This window comes from Trachurus trachurus (assembly GCF_905171665.1).
Source record: "Trachurus trachurus genome assembly, chromosome: 19".
NCBI classification, from domain to species: domain Eukaryota; kingdom Metazoa; phylum Chordata; class Actinopteri; order Carangiformes; family Carangidae; genus Trachurus; species Trachurus trachurus.
Genome location: NC_139913.1, coordinates 2555586 through 2577500, shown reverse-complemented (window position 1 = coordinate 2577500; position 21915 = coordinate 2555586). Strand labels below are relative to the sequence as shown.

General features: G+C 40.9%; 1 protein-coding gene across 1 annotated transcript in view; it reads right to left on the bottom strand.

The window, feature by feature from the left end:
* The window catches only part of LOC311002856 (pleckstrin homology domain-containing family A member 1-like), a 22881-nt gene extending 3134 nt beyond the window's left edge, over nucleotides 1-19747 (bottom strand). The window contains exons 1-11 of the mRNA XM_083994417.1: nucleotides 19687-19747; nucleotides 16599-16787; nucleotides 15026-15082; nucleotides 14393-14438; nucleotides 12870-12967; nucleotides 10071-10196; nucleotides 8263-8400; nucleotides 8092-8160; nucleotides 4939-5003; nucleotides 4777-4840; nucleotides 3968-4057 (exon numbers count right to left, since the gene is read on the bottom strand). Of these exons, the coding sequence (XP_083850543.1) occupies nucleotides 3968-4057; nucleotides 4777-4840; nucleotides 4939-5003; nucleotides 8092-8160; nucleotides 8263-8400; nucleotides 10071-10196; nucleotides 12870-12967; nucleotides 14393-14438; nucleotides 15026-15082; nucleotides 16599-16739 (894 nt within the window). The 5' untranslated portion in view covers nucleotides 16740-16787; nucleotides 19687-19747. The remainder of the gene's footprint in view (nucleotides 1-3967; nucleotides 4058-4776; nucleotides 4841-4938; nucleotides 5004-8091; nucleotides 8161-8262; nucleotides 8401-10070; nucleotides 10197-12869; nucleotides 12968-14392; nucleotides 14439-15025; nucleotides 15083-16598; nucleotides 16788-19686) is intronic.
* Between the last annotated feature and the right edge of the window lie 2168 nt (nucleotides 19748-21915).

The window sequence follows — 21915 nt, the reverse complement described above, 5'->3', positions numbered from 1 at the left end:
TCTTACAGGCTGCGTCTGCTGTGTCATGAGCTGATCGGCTCTTTGCTGCAGGAGAAGGAAGAGGAGGAGGGAAAGTTGTGTGACACCTTATCTGCTGCTGCATCAACGCAGCTCAGAGACAGGAAGAGGAAGTGTCTCAATCCCCAACATCAGAGATTAAAAACATAAAAACATTTCACATTTATCTCACAGCGAACACTTTGCACTGCAAAAATTCAATCTTACCAAGAATATTTGTCTTATTTCTAGTCAAAATGTCATTTCTAGTCAAAATAAATCTAATTATACTTAAAATAAGACTCATCATATTAAAAAGTAGCTTGTTTTTAGACACTTTTTACTTTTTTCAAGCAAATTTTCCACTTTAAATTAGAAAATCTGACAGTGGAGCAAGTTTTTCTTCCTTATTACAAGCACAAAAAACTTGCTTTCACTGGCAGATTTTTCTACTTATTTCAAGTGACTACTAGTTTGAAAAAAATGAAAATTATCCAAAAACAAGTTAATTTTTAGGTGAAGAGTCTTATTTTAAGTGGAAAGAGATTAGTTTTGACTAAAATTGAGACATTTTGACAAGAAATAAGACAAATATTCTTGGAAAGATTTTGAGTTTTTGCAGTGCATAATCTGGATTAGGACGAGGTCCAGTTTGAGTCACAGATCGGGGGTCACACTTCCCTCCTGAATGAAATGCTGTGGAAGGGTGAGTGTAACACACGAGGGATGAACATGCAGTTACAAGCAGCGACACATACGAACGAGTGATGCTGCAGTTGCCAAGGAGCAGGACAGGGGTCGAGTGGCGGTTGCTAAGGAAGCTGAGAGGCAGCGGGGCGTTGTGACTGGACGATGGGCAGCGGTGGGAGGGAACGACAGGAAGTAGGAGGCAGCAGCAGCAGCAGCAGGGCTCATTTAGGGAAGGTTAGTGTGTCACTGTCAGACCTCACTCTCTGAAAACCACACACACACACACACACACACGCACACACACGCCAAGGAGAGACAGAAACACAACACGACAGAGGGTTAGCGGGGAAAATAAAAAGAAAAAGGCTTGAGATGAGTTTTTGTTTTTTTGTGCAACGTCCTGCTGGAAGTCAAGTCAGGAACTCTGTAAAATGTTAAGACACAAAAAAATAAACACACAGCAGGATATGAAAAGTGAAACAGGGAACAGACGAGAAAGACCATTAAAAATGAATGAACCAATGAGAAGGAAACGTGTCGTTGGACCCGACTCAGAGACGAAGGGATGGACGAGTCGACCACACGTCAACGAAATGTGGAGGAAAATAAAAAATGAATAAAGAAGCCGAGTCAGTAAAACAACGATGATGTTACGATGGTGAAGCTTCAGGAAGTCGTCAAAGGGTCAAAGGTCAACTAACTCACTAACTGATCACTGTCCTCTTATATCAAACAGATTATGATGGTTAACAGCCTGATACTGCAGATACTGAGGATGAGGATGAGAAGAGCGTCGGGATAGTTCAACATTTTGGCAAATTGGTCCATCACCATAACCCCTATAGTCATAGCAGTAGGTTCGTTACCTTTAATTGTCGGTGCAAGCTATTTTTAAAACAGCGGAGCAGAGCCGTGAGCTGCTCAGAGCTACGCTACGGAGGCTCATTATGGGATTTCTTGGTTTCCCTCATCAAACTCATCAAATACACAATCCAACAACTCCACAACGCTCTGGTGGACAAGTTGTGACCTGCACATTCACCACGCTATGAGATAATAACACAACGTTACCACACAGAGTTGTTGTAGAGGTAAATTCATGCAAAACCGCTGATGCACGTTGCCTTCAGGGACAGTTTTTCATCAAGCAGTCTCTCAATTTCCTCTAAAAATAGCTTGCAGCGACAATTAAAGTTAACGAACCTACTGCTATGACTATAGCGATTAAGGCAATGGGCCAATTTGCCAAATCCCTTTAATGCAGCTGGATGCGTCAGAGTTTTTACCTGTTTACAGGATCAAACCCTGAGAGGAACCTCAGACACAGTTCACCTGAACCTACAGACCTCAGATCAGATGTTAAAGGGCGATTCCACTGTTTAAACAACAGGATGATGAACACACACTACAGGCTCAGAGAGGAGGCCTGTGGTGTGGAGAGGGGGTGATGGGGGGGAGGGGGAGGCTGGTGGTGGTGATGGGGGGGTTCAGAGAGAGGCCATGGTGGAGGGGGAGGAGAGGGGGAGGGGGAGGGGCTCCACATACGTGCTGCATTCACCACTGCAGAAGGGCGTATACCTCTGTATACAGGGGCTGGACAGGCGCCGCGCCTGACGGATCTGAAAACAGTTTACAGCAAATAACATGAAGAGCCTGTTTCCAACACACACACACACACACACACACACACACACACACACACACACACACACACACACACACACACACACACACACACACACACACACACACACACACACACACACACACACACACACACTACAACACAACTGTTCTGCATTAACTCATGTGTTGTTCCTTTATTACGCAATTAACACAGGGGAAACGCTCTCCTCTGATTGGCTGCAACGTTTTCCTCATCACACTGTAAAAACTCAAAATCTTACCAAGAATATTCGTCTTTTTTCTAGTCAAAACTAATCTCTTTCCACTTAAAATAAGACTCATCACATTAAAAAGTAGCTTGTTTTTAGACACTTTTTACTTTTTTCAAGCATTTTTCACTTGAAACAAGTAGAAAAATCTGATAGTGGAGCAAGTTTTAAAAAAAAAAATCAGCTTTCACTGGCAGATTTTTCTACTTATTTCAATTGAAAATTTGTTTGAAACAAGTGAAAATGATCTAAAAACAAGTTAATTTTTAGGTGATGAGTCTTTTTGCAGTGCACTACATGACTCTGCTGCTCCTACTGCTTTCAAAATAAAAGCACAATTTATTACAAAGTTGACTTATAAAGTGATAATATGAAGTATGGCGATAAAAAATGACCATAGCTGTTGTAAAGTGGTGGGAATATTTCTCACAAATGAAATGTTATATGGTTTTAAAAAATACTATCTATAACTCTGCTGTGTCACATGAACAGGAAACAACAAGTCCTGATCTAACTACATGATTAGAAACCAGATCAACACATAATGTCTGTGAACAAAATCCTGTTAACAAACCAACAGGCCACGATCACACCTCAGTCTAAATGTTAATGCAGACCAGTTTGTCATAGAAGTTCATTATAGTTGTGAAATCTTTCTTTTGTTTCTTCTGAAGGATGATTCTGTGGTTTTGGAAACAAACTCTTCAAACAGAGAGAAGAGACAGAGGGAGGAGTTAGAGCGGAGAGACAAGAGAGGTGTTGTGAAATGTTCTGTGTGTGTGTGTGTGTGGTGTGTATGTGTGTGGTGTGTGACAGGCATTTTTTTTTTGCATAAAGAAAACTGAAACACTTGAAAACAGTCCTCAGTCATCATCATCATCATCATCGAGTTGTAAAAATCCTGAAAAAGTCAGAAAACACTGATTCTGTTCAAACAGGAAACATTAAAACGATTCAACTAATAAACTTCAATAAGTAAAAAAAAAAAAAAAGATTCTTAAAGCAGCTGCAGTCATTTCTACTGCCACAAGGTGGAGCCACCTGATTGGTGGAGTTTCCCCTCATGTAGAGTGAAGACCAATCAGAAGGCAGGATTCAAAATATCAAGAAAATGCTTTGTTTCTTAAGTTTTTTTTAATCTTGTGTATGTTGATGTGAGTTTAAATCTTCTCCTGCTGTTGACTAGAAAATAATAAATGCATCAAAGGAAAGTTTAAAAACTAATTTGTGTAACGTTCTGGATTTTCAAAAGTTTTTCATTTTCAGTTCAACATGAACCAACCGACCTACAGCTGAGTCTTATATGTGTGTGTGTGTGTGTGTGTCTGACTATTTCCTGCTTTACTTTAACCACACACATGTATATGATATAACATGACACCTACAGTGTTGGCCGAGCGTCCGGGGCCTCGCTGGGCCACGATGGCGCCTGAGATGGCCTTGATCCAGCTGTGCATGTCCTCTGGACTGTCGGCCTGACACACGGGAGGGGAGAGGAGGTCAACACATGGTGAGAAATAATATTTACATCATTATTTAAAGGGGACATATTATGGAAATATCACTTTCTGAAGGCTCTTTAACATAAATCTGGGTGTTTGTTTTGCCTTTCGGTCACCAAAATGTGAGAATTGACAAAAAATATCAGTAATTTTCAGGGTCCCTAGGTTGAAATCCATGTGGTTTAACGAGCTGTTCCCTCAGTTGTCTTCCAGTGATGTAACTAGTTTTCAAATCTGCATAATACCACCGCTACCTAGCCTCGCGTCACCAGGCTCTTCAGACAAGCGAAGAGTCCGAAGTGTCCGTTAACTCTGAATTTTGTCTGCATTCTGGTTCCCGTCTGTAGCGGAGACCGAAATCACCAAATTCACCAACATAAAACTTACATACAACATAAAATAGACATTAACTTGTAATACAATAAAAGCAAAATGTTAACTTAATGGCTCGGGGACTTTCTTGTAAATTATATTCCTTAAATTAAAGAGTTTCACCGCATTTTATTAGCTTGGTGCTTTTATTTTGACGGAAAGGCCTGTTATTTTGAGAGGAAGAAAAGAGCTGTGATGTTTGATCCTTGGGGGATTTTGACCGAAACGCGTCTCAGACACGTCTTTAAGACACCTGGGAACTGTTTTAAGTTGTGGAAAATGAGCAGAACACTCCTTTAAAGGCTCTTCCTGTGTGTTACCTGTATGTAGAAGGTTCTGGAGCTGGTGACCGTCTCAAACAGGTTGTCCCTCATCATGAGCTCGCTGGACAGAGACACAGACACAGCTGTTATTACTGACACATCTGGAGAACACCACGAGCTGTTCACCTGCTGACTGAGCCTCAGAGTTATTTATCTCACCTCTGTTTACACTCCTGGACCTTGTGGATCTCCTTCAGGGGGACGACCCTCAGCGCCTCCCGCTCCTGTGGACAGAGGACAGAGGAGTCAATCTATATACGGAAGCCCAGAGCTGCCAATAATCCATATTTTGTTTTGCTTATGTTATATATTCAAATTATTAAAGTGTCTTTTTTGTTTTTGCTCATCATATCCACCTATAGCAGCTTATTATAACGGCCCTCGTCCACTTAAGGGCATTCACTGCAAAAACTCAAAATCTTACTTGTCTAATTTCTAGTCAAACCTAAACTCATTATATTTAAAATAAGACTCATTATATAATAAGTAGCTTGTTTTTAGACACTTTTTACTTCTTTCAAGCAGATTTTTACTTGAAATAAGTAGAAAAATCTGATAGTGGAGCAAGTTTTTCTTTCTTATTACAAGAACAAAAACTTGCTTTCACTGGCAGATTTTTCTACTTATTTCAAGTGAAAATTTGTTTGAAACAAGTGAAAATGATCTAAAAACAAGTTCATTTTTAGGTGATGAGTCTTATTTTAAGTGGAAAGAGTTTAGTTTTGACTAGAAATGAGATCGATCGGCATTCAAGTGTCCGCGGATCGATCAATAAAAAATAAAAGAAGGTGTGCATGTAGCGTGGGAACACGTAGGTGAGCCTGGGTCAAATAAACCTGCAATTAATTATTAATTAACAATTCTGGTCGTAAATTTGAAGCTGCAGCTCTACGTCGCGCACATCAACAACAAAATAGTTTGTTTTATCAACATCTATACTTCCCCATATGTCACGACGCATGACGTTAATTTGCGTCGTTGTGGAAGGAACACGTTTCCACCTTCGAATGTTCTCATTTTTAAAATAATTCGAGTTCTGTTTGAAAAGCGAAGTTCGTTCTGACAGCACTAATTCTGAGGGATAAAGTTATTACATTGAAGGGTTATATGATGCACCGATCGTTATTTTCCTCTAATGAAAAGTCTGTACATGTTGTTGTTTTGTGATCCTCCAGCTAATGATGTCGTTATCTTTGGAAAACAAAGTTTCGTTTTCTCGAGATCTCAAGGAAATGCTCCTGTGACCTGAGGAAATGAAACGTATGAATGTCTTGTCTTCTTCTGTACGACTCATCTCATCCACTATCAACTACGTTCACAGAGCTGAACACATCCATCCCATCAACCACAGTAACTCCAGTCTGAGTGGATGTGGAGCCAGAAGAACCAATCAGCATCATGACGTCGCTTCGCTGTGACTGACTCATCACAGACAGAACTGACAATTAAAGGTTATTTAAAGAGCTTTGATACGTCGTGCAGCATAAAAACCACCACAGACTTTCTCCTCACACTGTAAAAATGCAAAATCTTACCAAGAATATTTGTCTTATTTCTAGTCAAAATGTCATTTCTAGTTAAAACAAATCTGATTCTACTTAAAATAAGACTCATCACATTAAAAAGTAGCTTGTTTTTAGACACTTTTTACTTCTTTCAAGCAGATTTTCACTTGAAATAAGTAGAAAAATCTGACAGTGGAGCAAGTTTTTCTTCCTTATTACAAGCACAAAAATCTTGCTTTGACTGGCAGATTTTTCTACTTATTTCAATTGAAGATTAGTTTGAAACCAGTGAAAATGATCTAAAAACAAGTTAATTTTTAGGTGATGAGTCTTATTTTAAGTGGAAAGAGTTTTTGTTTTGACTAGAAATGAGACATTTTGACAAGAAAGAAGACAAATATTCTTGGAAGGAGTTTGAGTTTTTGCAGTGCTCAGGCCGAACAGGGAGCGTGGAGTTAGTGTGTGGTGTTTCTGGAGCTGTGAAGATTGTGTGTCTGCAGTGACATGAGTGTGTGTGTGTCCATGTGTCCATGTGTCCATGTGTTCATGTGTGTGTGTGTGAACTGAGGCTATTTACAGTTTGTTTGAATAACTTTCATGTGTCACCCACGCTCGTCCTCACAGGTTTAACTGACGGCAGCTGACGACTCGTTCACTCACACTCACACACTCAAGGATATTTTCAGCTTGTGCACAAATACAGACACACACACACACACACACACACACACTGCAAAAACTGAAAATCTTTCCAAGGATATTTGTCTTATTTCTTGTCAAAATGTCTCATTTCTAGTCAAAACTAATCTCTTTCCACTTAAAATAAGACTCATCACCTAAAAATGAACTTGTTTTTAGATCATTTTCACTTGTTTCAAACTAATTTTCAATTGAAATAAGTAGAAAAATCTGCCAGTGAAAGCAAGTTTTTTTTGTGTTTGTAATAAGAAAGAAAAACTTGCTCAACTATCAGATTTTTCTACTTATTTCAAGTGAAAATCTGCTTGAAAGAAGTAAAAAGTGTCTAAAAACAAGCTACTTTTTAATATGATGAGTCTTATTTTAAGTATAATGAGATTGTTTTGACCAGAAATAAGACAAATATCCTTGGTAAGATTTTTTGCAGTGCAGACTCAGTAAGTTACTAATAGTTTTACTGTAATGACGCGTGTCTTTTACATGAACTATAATTACACTACTATAGCGTCTATAAAAGAGAAAGCAATGCATTGTGGGATTTGCAGAAAGCAGCATCAAGTTTGTTCCATTGTCACACAGTTACACACACACGAGCCTGTGAATACCTGTGGAGTGGAAAATATAGAGGCATGAACACACAGCCAGTATGCACACGCACACACGCGCGCAGGGTGTGTCCATATACTATGTGCACACACACACACACACACACACACACACACACACACACACACAGGCTGTGGTTGGGACTCGCTAATCCGTCCACACGAGGATCATATGAGGAGGAATTCAGGAAGCACGCTGCTGCATGTAGGGACACACACACACACACACACACACTCCCTGAGGGCAAAACAAGCCTCGCTGCACACGCACACACACACACACACGGTCTCAAACACACACACACACACACACACACACACACACACACACACACACTCTGGATTGCTCCACTGATTTCTGTCAGTCTGTCATTTGTACAGTTTTATTGCAGCATTAACTTGTAATGAGCTGTGTGTGTGTGTGTGTGTGTGTGTGTGTGTGTGTGTGTGTGTGTGTTTCTGTTGCAACACGATTGAGAAACTCCACTCCAACAGTTTCTCACCAGGTCAGACTTGTAGTAGCTGAGGGCGTTTTCATCCAGCATGAAGTACCTCCTCTTCCAGTTCTTCATCTGAGGAAGAGGAGCAGCTCCATCAGTCACAAGAACCATCAACGTTGTGTGTGTGTGTGTGTTAATGTGTTAGTGTGTGTGTGTGTGTGTGTGTGTTCTCACCACTGCTCCCTGTTTGACACAGTAACCGGCCTTGATGAAGCTCTGGTCCTGAGCTCCTCTGGACAGGAAGTAGGGCAGCTGGTTCTGACATCGCTTCAGACCTCCTCGCTCCGCGCCGTTCTGACCCTCGCCCTGCTCCTACAACACACACACACACACACACACAAATATACAGTCAGTGTATACAAATATAACACAACATCCATGAAACACAAAGTCGTCAACACTCTCCTCCAGCTCCATGTTTGGTCTCCACCAGCTCCATCAACGAGCTGCAGGAAACTAAACTGCTTCACGGTGCAGACTGAAGCGTATTGCATTCACTTGAATAATAATTAAAAAATCCTGTTTTTCTGAGTAATTTATTTTTTGGTTTGTTTTTTGGGGTACTTTTTTCTGTTTTTCTAACTAATTTTTTTTTACTTAACGAGATTTCAAAATCCCGCAACCTGCAAGTAACGTTTAACCGCTGCAGCGAAGCCTCCACTTCATCATGGATCTATTACATCTTCGATCCATGAGAAACATTGTTAAGGATTTTTATTCAAACTCCACTTTGGTTCAGGTTCCACTATTGCTTTATTTTCCAGACTGACGGCTCAAACACATAGAAGCATCAACAAACTTTTCCGGGGGCAAGCTACACACGACACATCCGGGAGCGTATAACAAACATCCTTCAAAATAAAAGTAGCCTACTACTCATAGCACAATGAGTAAAGGCGCCTTCTTTTACATTGCTTAACATACATCCATGGAAAATACAGTCTTATTTTCACTGTGTTCCCAGTAAATTCAGATTTATATTGAAAGGAAACTACCTGAACACCTCCTCAGAGAGAGTCACCCAGAAAACATCAGAGCAGCACTTTTATTTTGAAATCAGTCCCTACGTTACTTGCAGGTGGGAGCTTCTCACAGGGTTTTGAAATCCTGAAGCTACGTAAGTCAGAAAAAAATTCCCCCGAAAAACAGAAAATAATTACTCAAGTGAATGCAATACGCTTCCGTAGATGTAGCTACAGTTCAACACACACATTTATTTTTTTGTCGAGCAGAGAAATTTGAATAGAGCACAATGAAGAAATGCAGAAGTGAGCGGCTCTTTCCTCTCAGCACTAATTTATGGAAGTGTCAAATCATCGACCTGCTGCTCTGATGTGACCTGAGACTGAAAACAGCACAACCACAAACTAACAGCCATGAGAACTGTTTTAATCCTCTCCTATTGGTTCTTCTTTCTCATTTAAACCTGCTGTGTGCAGTGCACTGCAAAAACTCAATATCTTACCAAGAATATTTGTCTTATTTCTAGTCAAAACAAATCTCATTCTACTTAAAATAAGACTCATCACATAAAAAGTAGCTTGTTTTTAGACACTTTTTACTTCTCTCCAGCAGATTGTCACTTGAAATAAGTAGAAAAATCTGATAGTGGAGCAAGTTTTTCTTTCTTATTAAGTTAATTTTTAGGTGATGAGTCTTATTTTAAGTGGAAAGAGTTTAGTTTAGACTAGAAATGAGACATTTTGACAAGAAATAAGACAAATAATTCTTGGAAAGATGTTGAGTTTTTGCAGTGTGTGTGTGTGTGTGTCGATGTTCGTTCCACTGGACGTGTTTTAAAAAGTCAAAGTCTTCCAGTCGTAGAGGCTCAGACCGGCCGTCACTTGTCTGTGCTGATGCATTATGGGTCACGTGCCTGTGGCTGCATACCAGCACGGACAGGACTGAACCTGCTGCTGCTGCTGCTAATACACCACACACACACACACTCTCTGCAGTGTGTGTGTGTGTGTGTGTGTTACCTGTGTGGCGGTGATGATGGGGACTCCTCCTATGATCTCGGTCCTGTACGAGACCTGTTTCGTGGCTCCAGCCGGTTCCTGGGGGGCGTCCGCTGCTGCTGCCTGGCCCTCGCCCGGCTTTGGCACCTAGAGACACAACAATGCTCAGTCACTTCACCTCTTTAAAGGAGAATTACGGCCATTTTTGACCCCTAAATGGTTGTCCTGATGCAAAAAACACGACTGAAATTGATGCAGGCAGGTGTATTTTGGGATTGCCCCAAAATACAAGACTTCTGGGAAAATATTCAGAAGGAAATTATGGGTATTAATTTCCCTATGGGACCATCATTGTATATTTGGGGTATAATTCCTGATACTATGACAGACAAGAGATCTAAATATTTGCTAAGAGTCCTGCTGCTGGTAGCAAAAAAGACCATAACAGCTTCTTGGTTGAAACCACTGCCCCCAAGAATAACACAATGGAGAGACAGGGTAAAAAATTTATTTGTCATGGAGAAAATCACAGTGAGACTACAGTTGATAAAAAATGGACATTATTAAAAAAATGTACTCCTACTAAGGTAACATGCCAATCAAGGCAGAATAGAGAGGAGAAATGGACTATGGAAATATGACGTACAAGTACAAGAATAGGCTACGGACTGATATTTACAAAGAATATTCAACATAAAAAAAAGAAAACTTTCAGTTTCAAGAATCTCAAGCAAGTGTAACTTTATACAATATACATCTCCTTGGTGTTTGTTAAATTTATGTTTGTATGTGTCAAATAAAAAAGTAAGTTAAAAAAAAAGAAAGAAATTGATGCAGGCAAACCAGAGTTACCATGGCTACACGGCGCTAGGGATAGCGACAACGCTAACCTATGGGGGCAATTCTTTCAACCACAACAAACACTCAGAAAACAATCTCTATGGTACATGACTGGAATCCTTAGAGACACCACTGAACTCATATCCACAAGTTTCTGAACGTCATCTATGGCTTTTAACACGGATGTCAATTTGTGTGATATCCACTGTTAAAAGCTTCTAGTGTGATGATCCATGTGTTTTACAAAGTTTCATTGAAAAAAAAGAGAGAAAGAAATCCATGCATTTACTGCGATTACCGAAACCATAGAAACGTAAACGTAAAATTCCACCGGAAGAGCAAAACCGGCAAAACAGGCTACGTTTTTGATGTTCGGAAAAAGGTGGATAGTGTAGTATAAACAGTATAAACTTTGTGTCTTTGCATGTAGACACTCACCTCAGATAGCTGAACTCTGGTGTCTCTAAGGATTCCAGTCATGTACCAGAGATATTTGATTGTTTTCTGAGTGTTTGTTGTGGTTGAAAGAATTGTCCCCATGGGTTAGCGTTGTGGCTATCCCTAGCGCCGGGTAGCCATGGTAACTCCGGTTTGCCTGCATCAATTTTAGTCGCGTTTTTGCTCCAACCAACACTGGCTGACCATCAGGACAACGATTTAAGGGTCAAAAATGGCCGGAATTCCCCTTTAAGGATCTTTACTACTGCTGCTGGTTTTGTGTGTTTGTCTAACGAGTCAGTTTGTGTTTCTGTGGGATTTATAAACATATAAAACATCAGCAGCCTCTTCCTTTGCCACGCTGCTGCACCATGGACACACACACTGTAATTTATTTTGACTCCATCCTGCTGCCAGAAATACACACTACACTACACTACACACTACACTACACACTACACTACACTACACTACAGCACCAAATGTGGATTCATCCGCTGCTGCTAAAACTGTCCCAAACACAAATTAACGACTTCCTCCTCCTCGTTGGACCGACTGGCGACTGATGAGACCAGAGCTGCAGAGTTTTTGGGAAAATAAAAAGACTGAAGCTGAAGATTCCTGCAGCAGGAACCAGATGCTGCACTGCAAAAACTCACAATATTTGTCTTCTTTCTGGTCAAAATGTCTCATTTCTAGTCAAAACTAATCTCTTTCCACTTAGAATAAGACTCATCACCTAAAAATTAACTTGTTTTCAGATCATTTTCACTTGTTTCAAACAAATTTTCAATTGAAAGTGTGAAAGCAAGTTTTTTGTGCCTGTAATAAGAAGAAGAAAGAAAAACTTGCTCCACTATCAGATTTTTCTACTTATTTCAAGTGAAAATCTGCTTGAAAGAAGTAAAAAGTGTCTAAAAACAAGCTACTTTTTATGTGACGAGTCTTATTTTGAGTAGAATGAGATTTGTTTTGACTAGAAATGAGACAAAAATTCTTAGATATTTGATATTTGAGTTTTTGCAGTGTGCGTTATCATGAAACTTTAAAATGCACTCGGAGCTGCAGAGATTCCTGACACTGATCTGAGGTCAGTGCAGCCGCAGCAGCAGCAGCAGCAGCAGCAGGTGAACATGAAACCCTGACTCACTCTAACACACACACACACACACACACACACACACACACACACACACACACACACACACACACACACACACACACACACACACACACACACACACACACACACACACACACACACACACACACACACACACACACACACACACACACACACTCCTCTGGCCCTTTACACTCTGTTAAGCCTGAACTCAATCTCTCTGGCCTGATGGGTGATTTTCCATCTGCTGCAGCCGGAGGCAGAGACCGAGCAGGAGAAACAGGGTCACCTATTGATCCATCTGTGTGTGTGTGTGTGTGTGTGTGTGTGTGTGTGTGTGTGTTGGTATGTGTGTGTATCTGTGTGTGTATGTGTGTCTGTGTGTGTATTGGTGTGTGTGTGTGGTTGTGGGGGCTCACAGTAATCTTGGTGGCGTTGTTGAGAACACCGATCCATTCCACCAAATCCTGCTGGTCGTTGGCCTGCAGATAGAACTTCCTCATTCCTGCATTAATAACTTCAGGAAGAGAGAGAGAGAAAGAGGAGAGGAGAGAGAGAGAGATGGGGGGAGAAAGAGAGAGAGAAAGAGAGAGAGTCATCTTCTTGTCATTGTGAAACATTAGACTAGAAAACGCAAGAGGAAGAAGAGAGGAAACACAACGAGCTTCATGCAAATCATCACGATCTAAAAATATCAGTTTGTTTCTGGATTCTCTCAGAGCCGGAGGATGTGCGTGCGTGTGTGTGTGTGTGTGTTTGTGCCGATGTTAACATCCCATCCAGATGCAAATAAACACACACACACATGCACATGCACATGCACATACACACACACATGCACATACAATACACACGCACACAGGTCAGGTCAAGGTTATTGTACAGTTTCCTCCCATTGAGTGACAAAAAGCTACTGTTGGCCACCGGAGGAAAAACAACAAGTGGAGAGGGACAAAAGAGAGGAAATAAACCTAACAGGAGAGGAAAGGAGGGAGGGAGGGAGGGAGGGAGGAGGAGAGGGAGGGAGGAGGAAGAGAGGGAGGGAGGAATAGAAAGGACAAGGAAGGGCAGAAGGGGGAAACAAGGAAGGAAGGAAACAAGGAAAGACTGGGTATGAAGGAGAGAGGAGAGGAAGGAGAGAGAGAAGTGTTCTCTGTTACAGTGAATGGACGCCTGACAATATACTGCACACACTGCAAAAACTCAAAATCTTTCCAAGAATATTTGTCTTCTTTCTTGTCAAAATGTCTCATTTCTAGTCAAAACTAATCTCTTTCCACTTAAAATAAGACTCATCACCTAAAAATTAACTTGTTTTTAGATCATTTTCACTTGTTTCAAACTAATTTTCAATTGAAATAAGTAGAAAAATCTGCCAGTGAAAGCAAGTTTTTTGTGCTTATAATAAGGAAGAAAAACTTGCTCCACTGTCAGATTTTTCTACTTATTTCAAGTGAAAATATGCTTGAAAGAAGTAAAAAGTGTCTAAAAACAAGCTGCTTTTAATGTGATGAGTCTTATTTTAAGTAGAATGAGATTTGTTTTGACTAGAAATGACATTTTGACTAGAAATAAGACAAATATTCTTGGTAAGATTTTGATTTTTTGCAGTGTATATGTATATGTATAGTAGTATATGTAAATATATTTATGTATATTATGATGGTTGATCTGCTGCTCTGACGTCAGATCAGTTTCAGCTTCACGCAGACAGACGACGACGACGAGCACAGTGAAATATCCAAACAGGAAAAAACTTTATCGTTCTGTCTTTGTTACAGTTTCACCTCGGTGGGATTAAAAAGGCTGTGACGCGTCCATGGAAACAGAGACAGAGACAGAGACAACAGAGGATGGACAGAGCAGGAGAGGAGGAGAAGAGAGGAAGAGGAGGAGAAGAGAGGAAGAGGAGGAGGAAGAGGAGAAGAGGAGGTGAACTTACCGAAGCAGAACTCTGCCTTCGGTCTGAGTTTGGTGGCGTCGCTGACCTGAAGGAGAGAGAAGAGACGACGACAGTCAGACAAACACACAAACACAATCTGCACTTCCTTCAATCTATCCCTGATAATTTCATTTTTATTTATTGAACTATTGTTATTTATCTGTATTACTACTTGTAATTGTAATGTTGCTGCCTCTTGGTCAGGTCGCTTTAGAAAAAGAGATTCTACATCTCAACAAGCTTTACCTGGTTAAATAAAGGTTGAAAAAAGGAGCTAATTAGTGAAGGAACCAGAGAATAAACTAGTTTTATTCCTTGGCATTTTAGTTAATTTTTATATGTCTTCACATTTGTTTTATTGTTTTATTGCATGTTTTTACTGTACATTACCTGTATCCAATTTAGCTTTATTGTAGTTTATATGTAGGCTTAGGCTATTGTATTGTATTGGTTAATAAACTCATATAATAAATGATGTAATACTACTGTACACTGTATTGATTTGTCCTCGTCCATCATCACTAATTAGCTGCACAGGTGAAGCTGAAGCTGATTGGACGGTGAGTCGTTCTGCAGGTGTTTGGTGTGTGTGTGTGTGTGTGTGTGTGTGTGTGTGTGTGTGTGTGAACTCACCTTGGAGATGTAGGTGAGGTTGAGGGATCCCACTCTGTCTGCACCTTTAGGCAGATTCTGGACAAACAAACACAAAAATATCATCATCATCAGGATTAAATCTTTTTTATCAGTCGGAGTTACAGTAAAATCTGAGTCTGATGTGTTTGAGGAATTTCCCACTGTGGGAAATATGAGCACTTATTATAACCTACTACTACGACTCAGCTTTTCAGTTTCTGTTCTGCTTCCTGTTTGTCCACTCGGTTGGACACAGTTCTCACACACACACACACACACACCTGTGACAAGTTTTTTTTTTTTTTTTTACCGCTCCAGCTGATCTGGTTCCTCTTTACAAACCTTTTTCCTCCAAACCTGTGTCACAGTGTTAATGTTTTAGTTTTGTCCATTCAACGACCCACAAATCAGATGAACTGATGAACTGATGAACTGTGTGTCTCAGCGAGGGTTCCCTTATCACTCACACACACACACACACACACACACACACACACACACACACACACACACACACACTGTGTCCCGCTGCCCCAAATATTCAATAGAGCACAAAACGAGTGAAATGCAGCGTCTCCTCCTCTTTGACAGTTGGAGGCTCAGATTCAACCTGAGTCATAATAATAATAATAATTAATATGAATGTGAAAGTTTCATTATTAGATTTGCTGATATAATTAAAGGGATAGTTCAACATTTTTGTCAAATTGGCCCATTGCCATAATCCCTATAGTCTCAGCAGTAGGTTTGTTACCTTTAATTGTCGGTGCAAGATATTTTTAGAACGGCGGAGCAGAGCCGTGAGCTGCTCAGAGCTACGCTACGGAGGCTCATTATGGGATTTCTTGGTTTCCCTCATCAAACTCATCAAATACACAATCCAACAACTCCACAACGCTCTGGTGGACAAGTTGTGAGCTGCACATTCACCACGCTATGAGATAATAACACAACGTTACCACACAGAGTTGTTTTAGAGGGAAATTCATGTAAAACCGCTGATGCACGTTGCCTTCAGGGACAGTTTTTCATCAACAGTCTCTGAATTTCCCTCTAAAACAACTCTGTGTGGTAACGTTGTGTTATTATCTCATAGCGTGGTGAATGTGCAGGTCACAACTTGTCCACCAGAGCGTTGTGGAGTTGTTAGATTGTGTATTTGATGAGTTTGATGAGGGGAAACCAATTAAGAAATCCCATGAGCCTCCGTAGCGTAGTTCTGAGCAGCTCACGGCTCTGCTCCGCCGTTCTTAAAATAGCTTGCACCGACAATTAAAGGTAACGAACCTACTGCTATGACTATAGGGATTATGGCAATGGGCCAATTTGCCAAAAATGTTGAACTATCCCTTTATTAGTTTTTTAAATAGAATGAACCAAGATGGAGAATTTTTAAATCTACCTCTGCTGCTGTTGGGCAAATAAATAAACTGATAAATGAAACTAGATGAAGGAGGAAGGAAGGAAATGAGTCTATTAATGTCTCCTCACTAGAGGAAACACACACACACACACACACACACACACACACACACACACACACACACACACACACACACACACACACACACACCTGTGGGTTGTCCATGTACCACAGCAGACTGCCCTGCTGCGTGTCCAGGATGAAGTATCGCCGTAGGAACCGGCCGCTGCTCTCATTCTCCTCGATGTCCAGGAAGCCGCAGATGCGATTCTGTCGGTCCACGTACGGCATCGCAACCCCGAGCAGCTCGGCCCGCCCCGGGGCATCACAGGAACGCTGCTGCCCCCGGGGGGAGGGGGGGGGGGGGGGGGAGAGGAGGAGACAGGTGAGCAACAGTATCAGGTGCTACGTGCTCTTTGCCCTCAGTCTCACTGCAAAAATTCAAACTCTTACCAAGAATATTTGTCTTATTTCTAGTCAAAATGTCATTTCTAGTCAAAATAAATCTCATTCTACTTAAAATAAGACTCATCACATTAAAAAGTAGCTTGTTTTTAGACACTTTTTACTTTTTTCAAGCAAATTTTCCACTTTAAATAAGTAGAAAAATCTGACAGTGGAGAAAGTTTTTCTTTCTTATTACAAGCACAAAAAACTTGCTTTGACTGGCAGATTTTTCTACTTATTTCAATTGAAAATGTGTTTGAAACAAGTGAAAATGATCTAAAAACAAGTTGATTTTTTGGTGATGAGTCTTATTTTAAGTGGAAAGAGATTAGTTTTGACTAGAAATGAGACATTTTGACAAGACATAAGACAAATATTCCTGGAAAGATTTTGAGTTTTTGCAGTGCAGGTCTGAAGGAGCTTTTTAATTCCTTCAGTCTCACTTTAAAGTCAATAACATGAAGCAGCTTCAGTCCTGACGTCTGTGTGTGTGTGTGTGTGTGTGTGTGTGTGTGTGTGTGTGTGTGTGTGTGTGTGTGTGTGTGTGTGTGTGTGTGTGTGTGTGTGTGTGTGTGTGTGTAGCTTCAACAACATCTGGATGAGTCAGTGTCCAGATGCCTTTAACACGTCTCACACAGAGACAACGTGTTGCTACAGGCAGGTGACCAACACAACACAACACAACACAACACAACACAACACACACCAGACTGTGTGTTGTGTTGTGTCACTCACAAACACACCTGTGATTTTTCACATGTGAAGTTCAGTTTCAGGTTTTAGTTTTAATTCTACTTTGGTAAAACAAGAGGACTGTCAGGAAAACACCTGGGAAGTGTGTGTGTGTGTGTGTGTGTGTGTGTGTGTGTGTTGCGAGATAGACATGGTTACATATGCAGGATTAAAGGGATAGTTCAACATTTTGGCAAATTGGCCCATTGCCATAATCCCTATAGTCATAGCAGTAGGTTCGTTACCTTTAATTGTCGGTGCAAGCTGTTTTTAGAACGGCAGAGCAGAGCCGTGAGCTGCTCAGAGCTACGCTACGGAGGCTCATTATGGGATTTCTTGGTTTCCCTCATCAAACTCATCAAATACACAATCCAACAACTCCACAACGCTCTGGTGGACAAGTTGTGAGCTGCACATTCACCACGCTATGAGATAATAACACAACGTTACCACACAGAGTTGTTTTAGAGGGAAATACAGAGACTGTTGATGAAAAACTGTCCCTGAAGTTGTCCACAACTTGTCCACCAGAGCGTTGTGGAGTTGTATTTGATTATAAAAATAGCTTGCACCGACAATTAACGGTAACGGACCTACTGCTATGACTATAGGGATTATGGCAATGGGCCAATTTGCCGTAAATGTTGAACTATCCCTTTAACAGAGAAGTTGCTGAGCAGAACCAACGGGTCCATCAGACCCAGAACGTCTGAACCCACTGGACCTGAAGAGACAACAATGGACGGAGCCGCCGAGTTGTAAAACACTATTGTTGTGACTTCTGCATCTGTTTCCCTCATCGACTGTTTACACACACACACACACACACACACACACACACACACACACACACACACACACACACACACACACACACACACACACACACACACACACACACGGTTTTATCAAACATGGAGCTTCTGCAGCGTTTCCTCCCCTCAAACTAAATAAAATGTGTTTAAATCCAGAACAAAGAAACAGGTTTAATGAATCATCAGATTCCTGCTCCACCTGTCAATCAGTAGTTTATTCAGAGACTGACAGAGTGATGGACAGGTGAACACCTCCTCTCCTCCTCCTCCTCCTCCTCCTCCTCCTCCTCCTCCTCCTCCTCCTCCTCCTCCTCTCCTCTTCCTCCTCCTCTCAGGTTCTTTCAGGTCGAGGAGGAAAATGAACTTTGTAGGTTTTTCCCCTGACAACACCACAGTGACCTGACCTCACCGCACAAACACTGAAAAATCACACACACACACTGAAACAGAAAGCCCAACAGGTCAGAACAATGTAAACTCTGTATATGACAGTCAGACTGAAACTAACAGCTGATTCCTTCAGTTACTATCTGATGGTGTAGCTATCTTATAGCCTACATATACACCTCACATCTCATTTATATCTCATTAATGATCATTTATTCAGACAAAAGCTGCACATCCCAACGAGAAAGAAGCAGAACATCTGGAGGAAACCTGACCTGAACATGGATTATTAGCCACTGATATCAGATCTATATCACACAGACACATCTATAAAGTCTAATCCAGTGTAAAACAGCAACTCCACGTCTCCATGGACACAACAGGTCAATAATAATAACAATAATAATAGCCTATAATAATAATAAAGATCATATGATGCTATTAATCCTGTGTTGGAGCGGATGAACCCTCTCCTCCTCCATGTCCACCACTGGATCATGATGTGTGTCATGTTGTATCCTAATTACATTGATATTAATATTAGGCTATTATTATTATTATTATTATTATTATTATTATTATTATTATTATTATTATTATTATTATTATTATTATTAAAGGTCCACAGCGGAGACTCGGGGACCAGAGCTCGGTTCCCCCCGCGGACATCAGACCGCTGTCACGGGCCTCAGCACCGGCCGATACGTTTCCTCTCTCCCGCCTCCATTAAAGCCTCGGCGGCTCCTCTCCTCTTTCTCTCCTCTCTTTCTCTCTGTTTCTCTCTTTCTCTTTCCGGTTCAGTCCGGTTCGGTTCTGCTCGGTTCTGCAGGATTTGTGTGTTTGTGTTTAGTACTTACACAGTCTGGCTCAGCTCAGCTCAGCTCAGCCTCAGTCCTGTTGGTCCGGTGTGCGGCTGTGGCAGCAGCTGTCCACCACCGCTGCTGTCGTAGTCAAGCTGCAGTCACATACACACAGTCATAGATGCAGAGCAGCTTCCGGTTTCTGCCTTTTAAAAAAATAAAAGCGCTCGTTGACAGGCGCGTTGCTTCCACATGGGGCTTCAGAGTAAAACACCCAGTCAGTGAGCAGAATTTAGTTTTAATTTGAGAGCAACTGTTTGAGCTATGATAATAGTGGAGCACATTAATGAAAAATCGTTCACTTTGTGGTACAAGCGCCAAATTTGGTACACAAGTGCTTTTGGACCTACTATCTCATAAAAGTACGTTGCCCACTTGAACAAACAAAGTGGCCACCATTTTTCAAGATGGCCGCCATTCGAAGTGGTTTGAAACAGCGTTTGAACTATATTTTGATTGAATAGTCCTATTCTGATGGTTTATACATTGAAATATGTGTTTTTGCACATGAGAAATACAACTCTGCATTTAGAAAATCAAAATTATTGAATATTATGATGATACAATGCGAATTAAATGAAAAAAACACTCACAAACAAAGACATTAGTTTCACTTAAAGCTTTTGGACCTGTAAGCTACTTGTAGGGGAGGCCACGTAGAGGCTGTCTTTGTCTCCCCCATTTTTTTTTTTTTTGTATAGGCTATTTTTTTTTTTTTTTTTTTTTTTTTTTAGATAACGGTATAAAAACACAGAAAAGGTGTCAAAGCATAGGCTGCATGTTTTACGATCCAGAACTTGAATCAACATAACTTAAAAAATAATAATACAAATATCCAACTCAAACATTCAACTTAAACTTGGTTGTTCTATTTTCTTAGCCCTCACATGCACAGGCACACAACTGTGTGCACTTCAGGCCGAAGCGATAGCATTTGCATCGTCCTTGGCATTCAGTCTTGCAGCCACATTTTGTCAACTGCTCACAAGTCTGAGCAATGGGTGGAAGGGTTGTCCAGAGAACTTGCCAGATCTGACCATCTTTTTGCCAGCCCCAGTTGGCAGGACTTTCAGTTGTTCTGAGTTCTTGTAGTTGCTAAACATTTTGCGACAATTTTGGTGATACATTGCACCGTTTCGCCTCAATGTATCCTCAATGCCACCTCCATCATCCAATCTGGATGTGTCTAACCTGATGGGCAACAGGTTGATTGCCTGAAATAGAGGTATGTTTTTGGCTATCATGGAATAGCCGTCAGAACTACACTCATAACGGGTAGGGGGAGACTTCAACGCTGCTTTTGTATCTGTCTGACAGAGGCAACACTTGCTCCAGTCAGTTTTAGTAGCACAACTCAATGGATTATTGGCAGACATCTTATACAGTTGAAGGTCGAGGGATTATCCTTTTACCACCCAAACATACAAAATATCATAGCACATTGGAATATGGGATGCAACTAGGTTCAAGTATCTGGTGCCCTACACCTAGCCCGATCGTTCATCCAGTGCCATAAATCCCGTGCGATCTGTACACCATCCAGGTAACTAAAGCCCCGTTACCCTTGGCTCGGCTATCCCGCGCTGGCACATCCTGTCAATTCAGGTGCGGCTATCTAACTACAATACTACAACTAACTAAACTTCTAGTTGAGTCTATACAGGGGCTTATTAGATAGCATTTGGGACACTAAAGTATACTACAACTACAGTGAGTACACCACTACAACAGTTAGTAAACTACAACTACAGTTAGTACACTACAAGCTGACACTGAACCCCATGCTGAGTCTCACAGCAGTGATGTCACCAGTGTGCCCTGGTCGTGCTTTGACATCACTCTTATAAAAAATTACTAACCAATAAATGTTGACCACAGAATTTTAATGAATTATCATTTATATTGCTAAATTAGTACTTTTATTTCAGTAAAGAACGCTTGTGTTGCTGTATGTGTGTGTGTGTGTGTGCGTGTGTGTGTGTGTGTGTGTGTGTGTGTGGTGAGTGACAGTCAAAAGTTTGGACACATTTTCACAAATGATTCACACAAAAAACACATCCCTCAGAATTCTGCAGATTTTCACTTAAGATCATTGCAGAAAACTGAAGAAAAAACGCGAAAACGCTACTTTTTAGTCATTTAATAGCCATTATCTTGAAAATTGGTGGCCATATTGGAATTCAATTGACACCATCGAGTTATTCCAGTCATAATACATTCATTTTG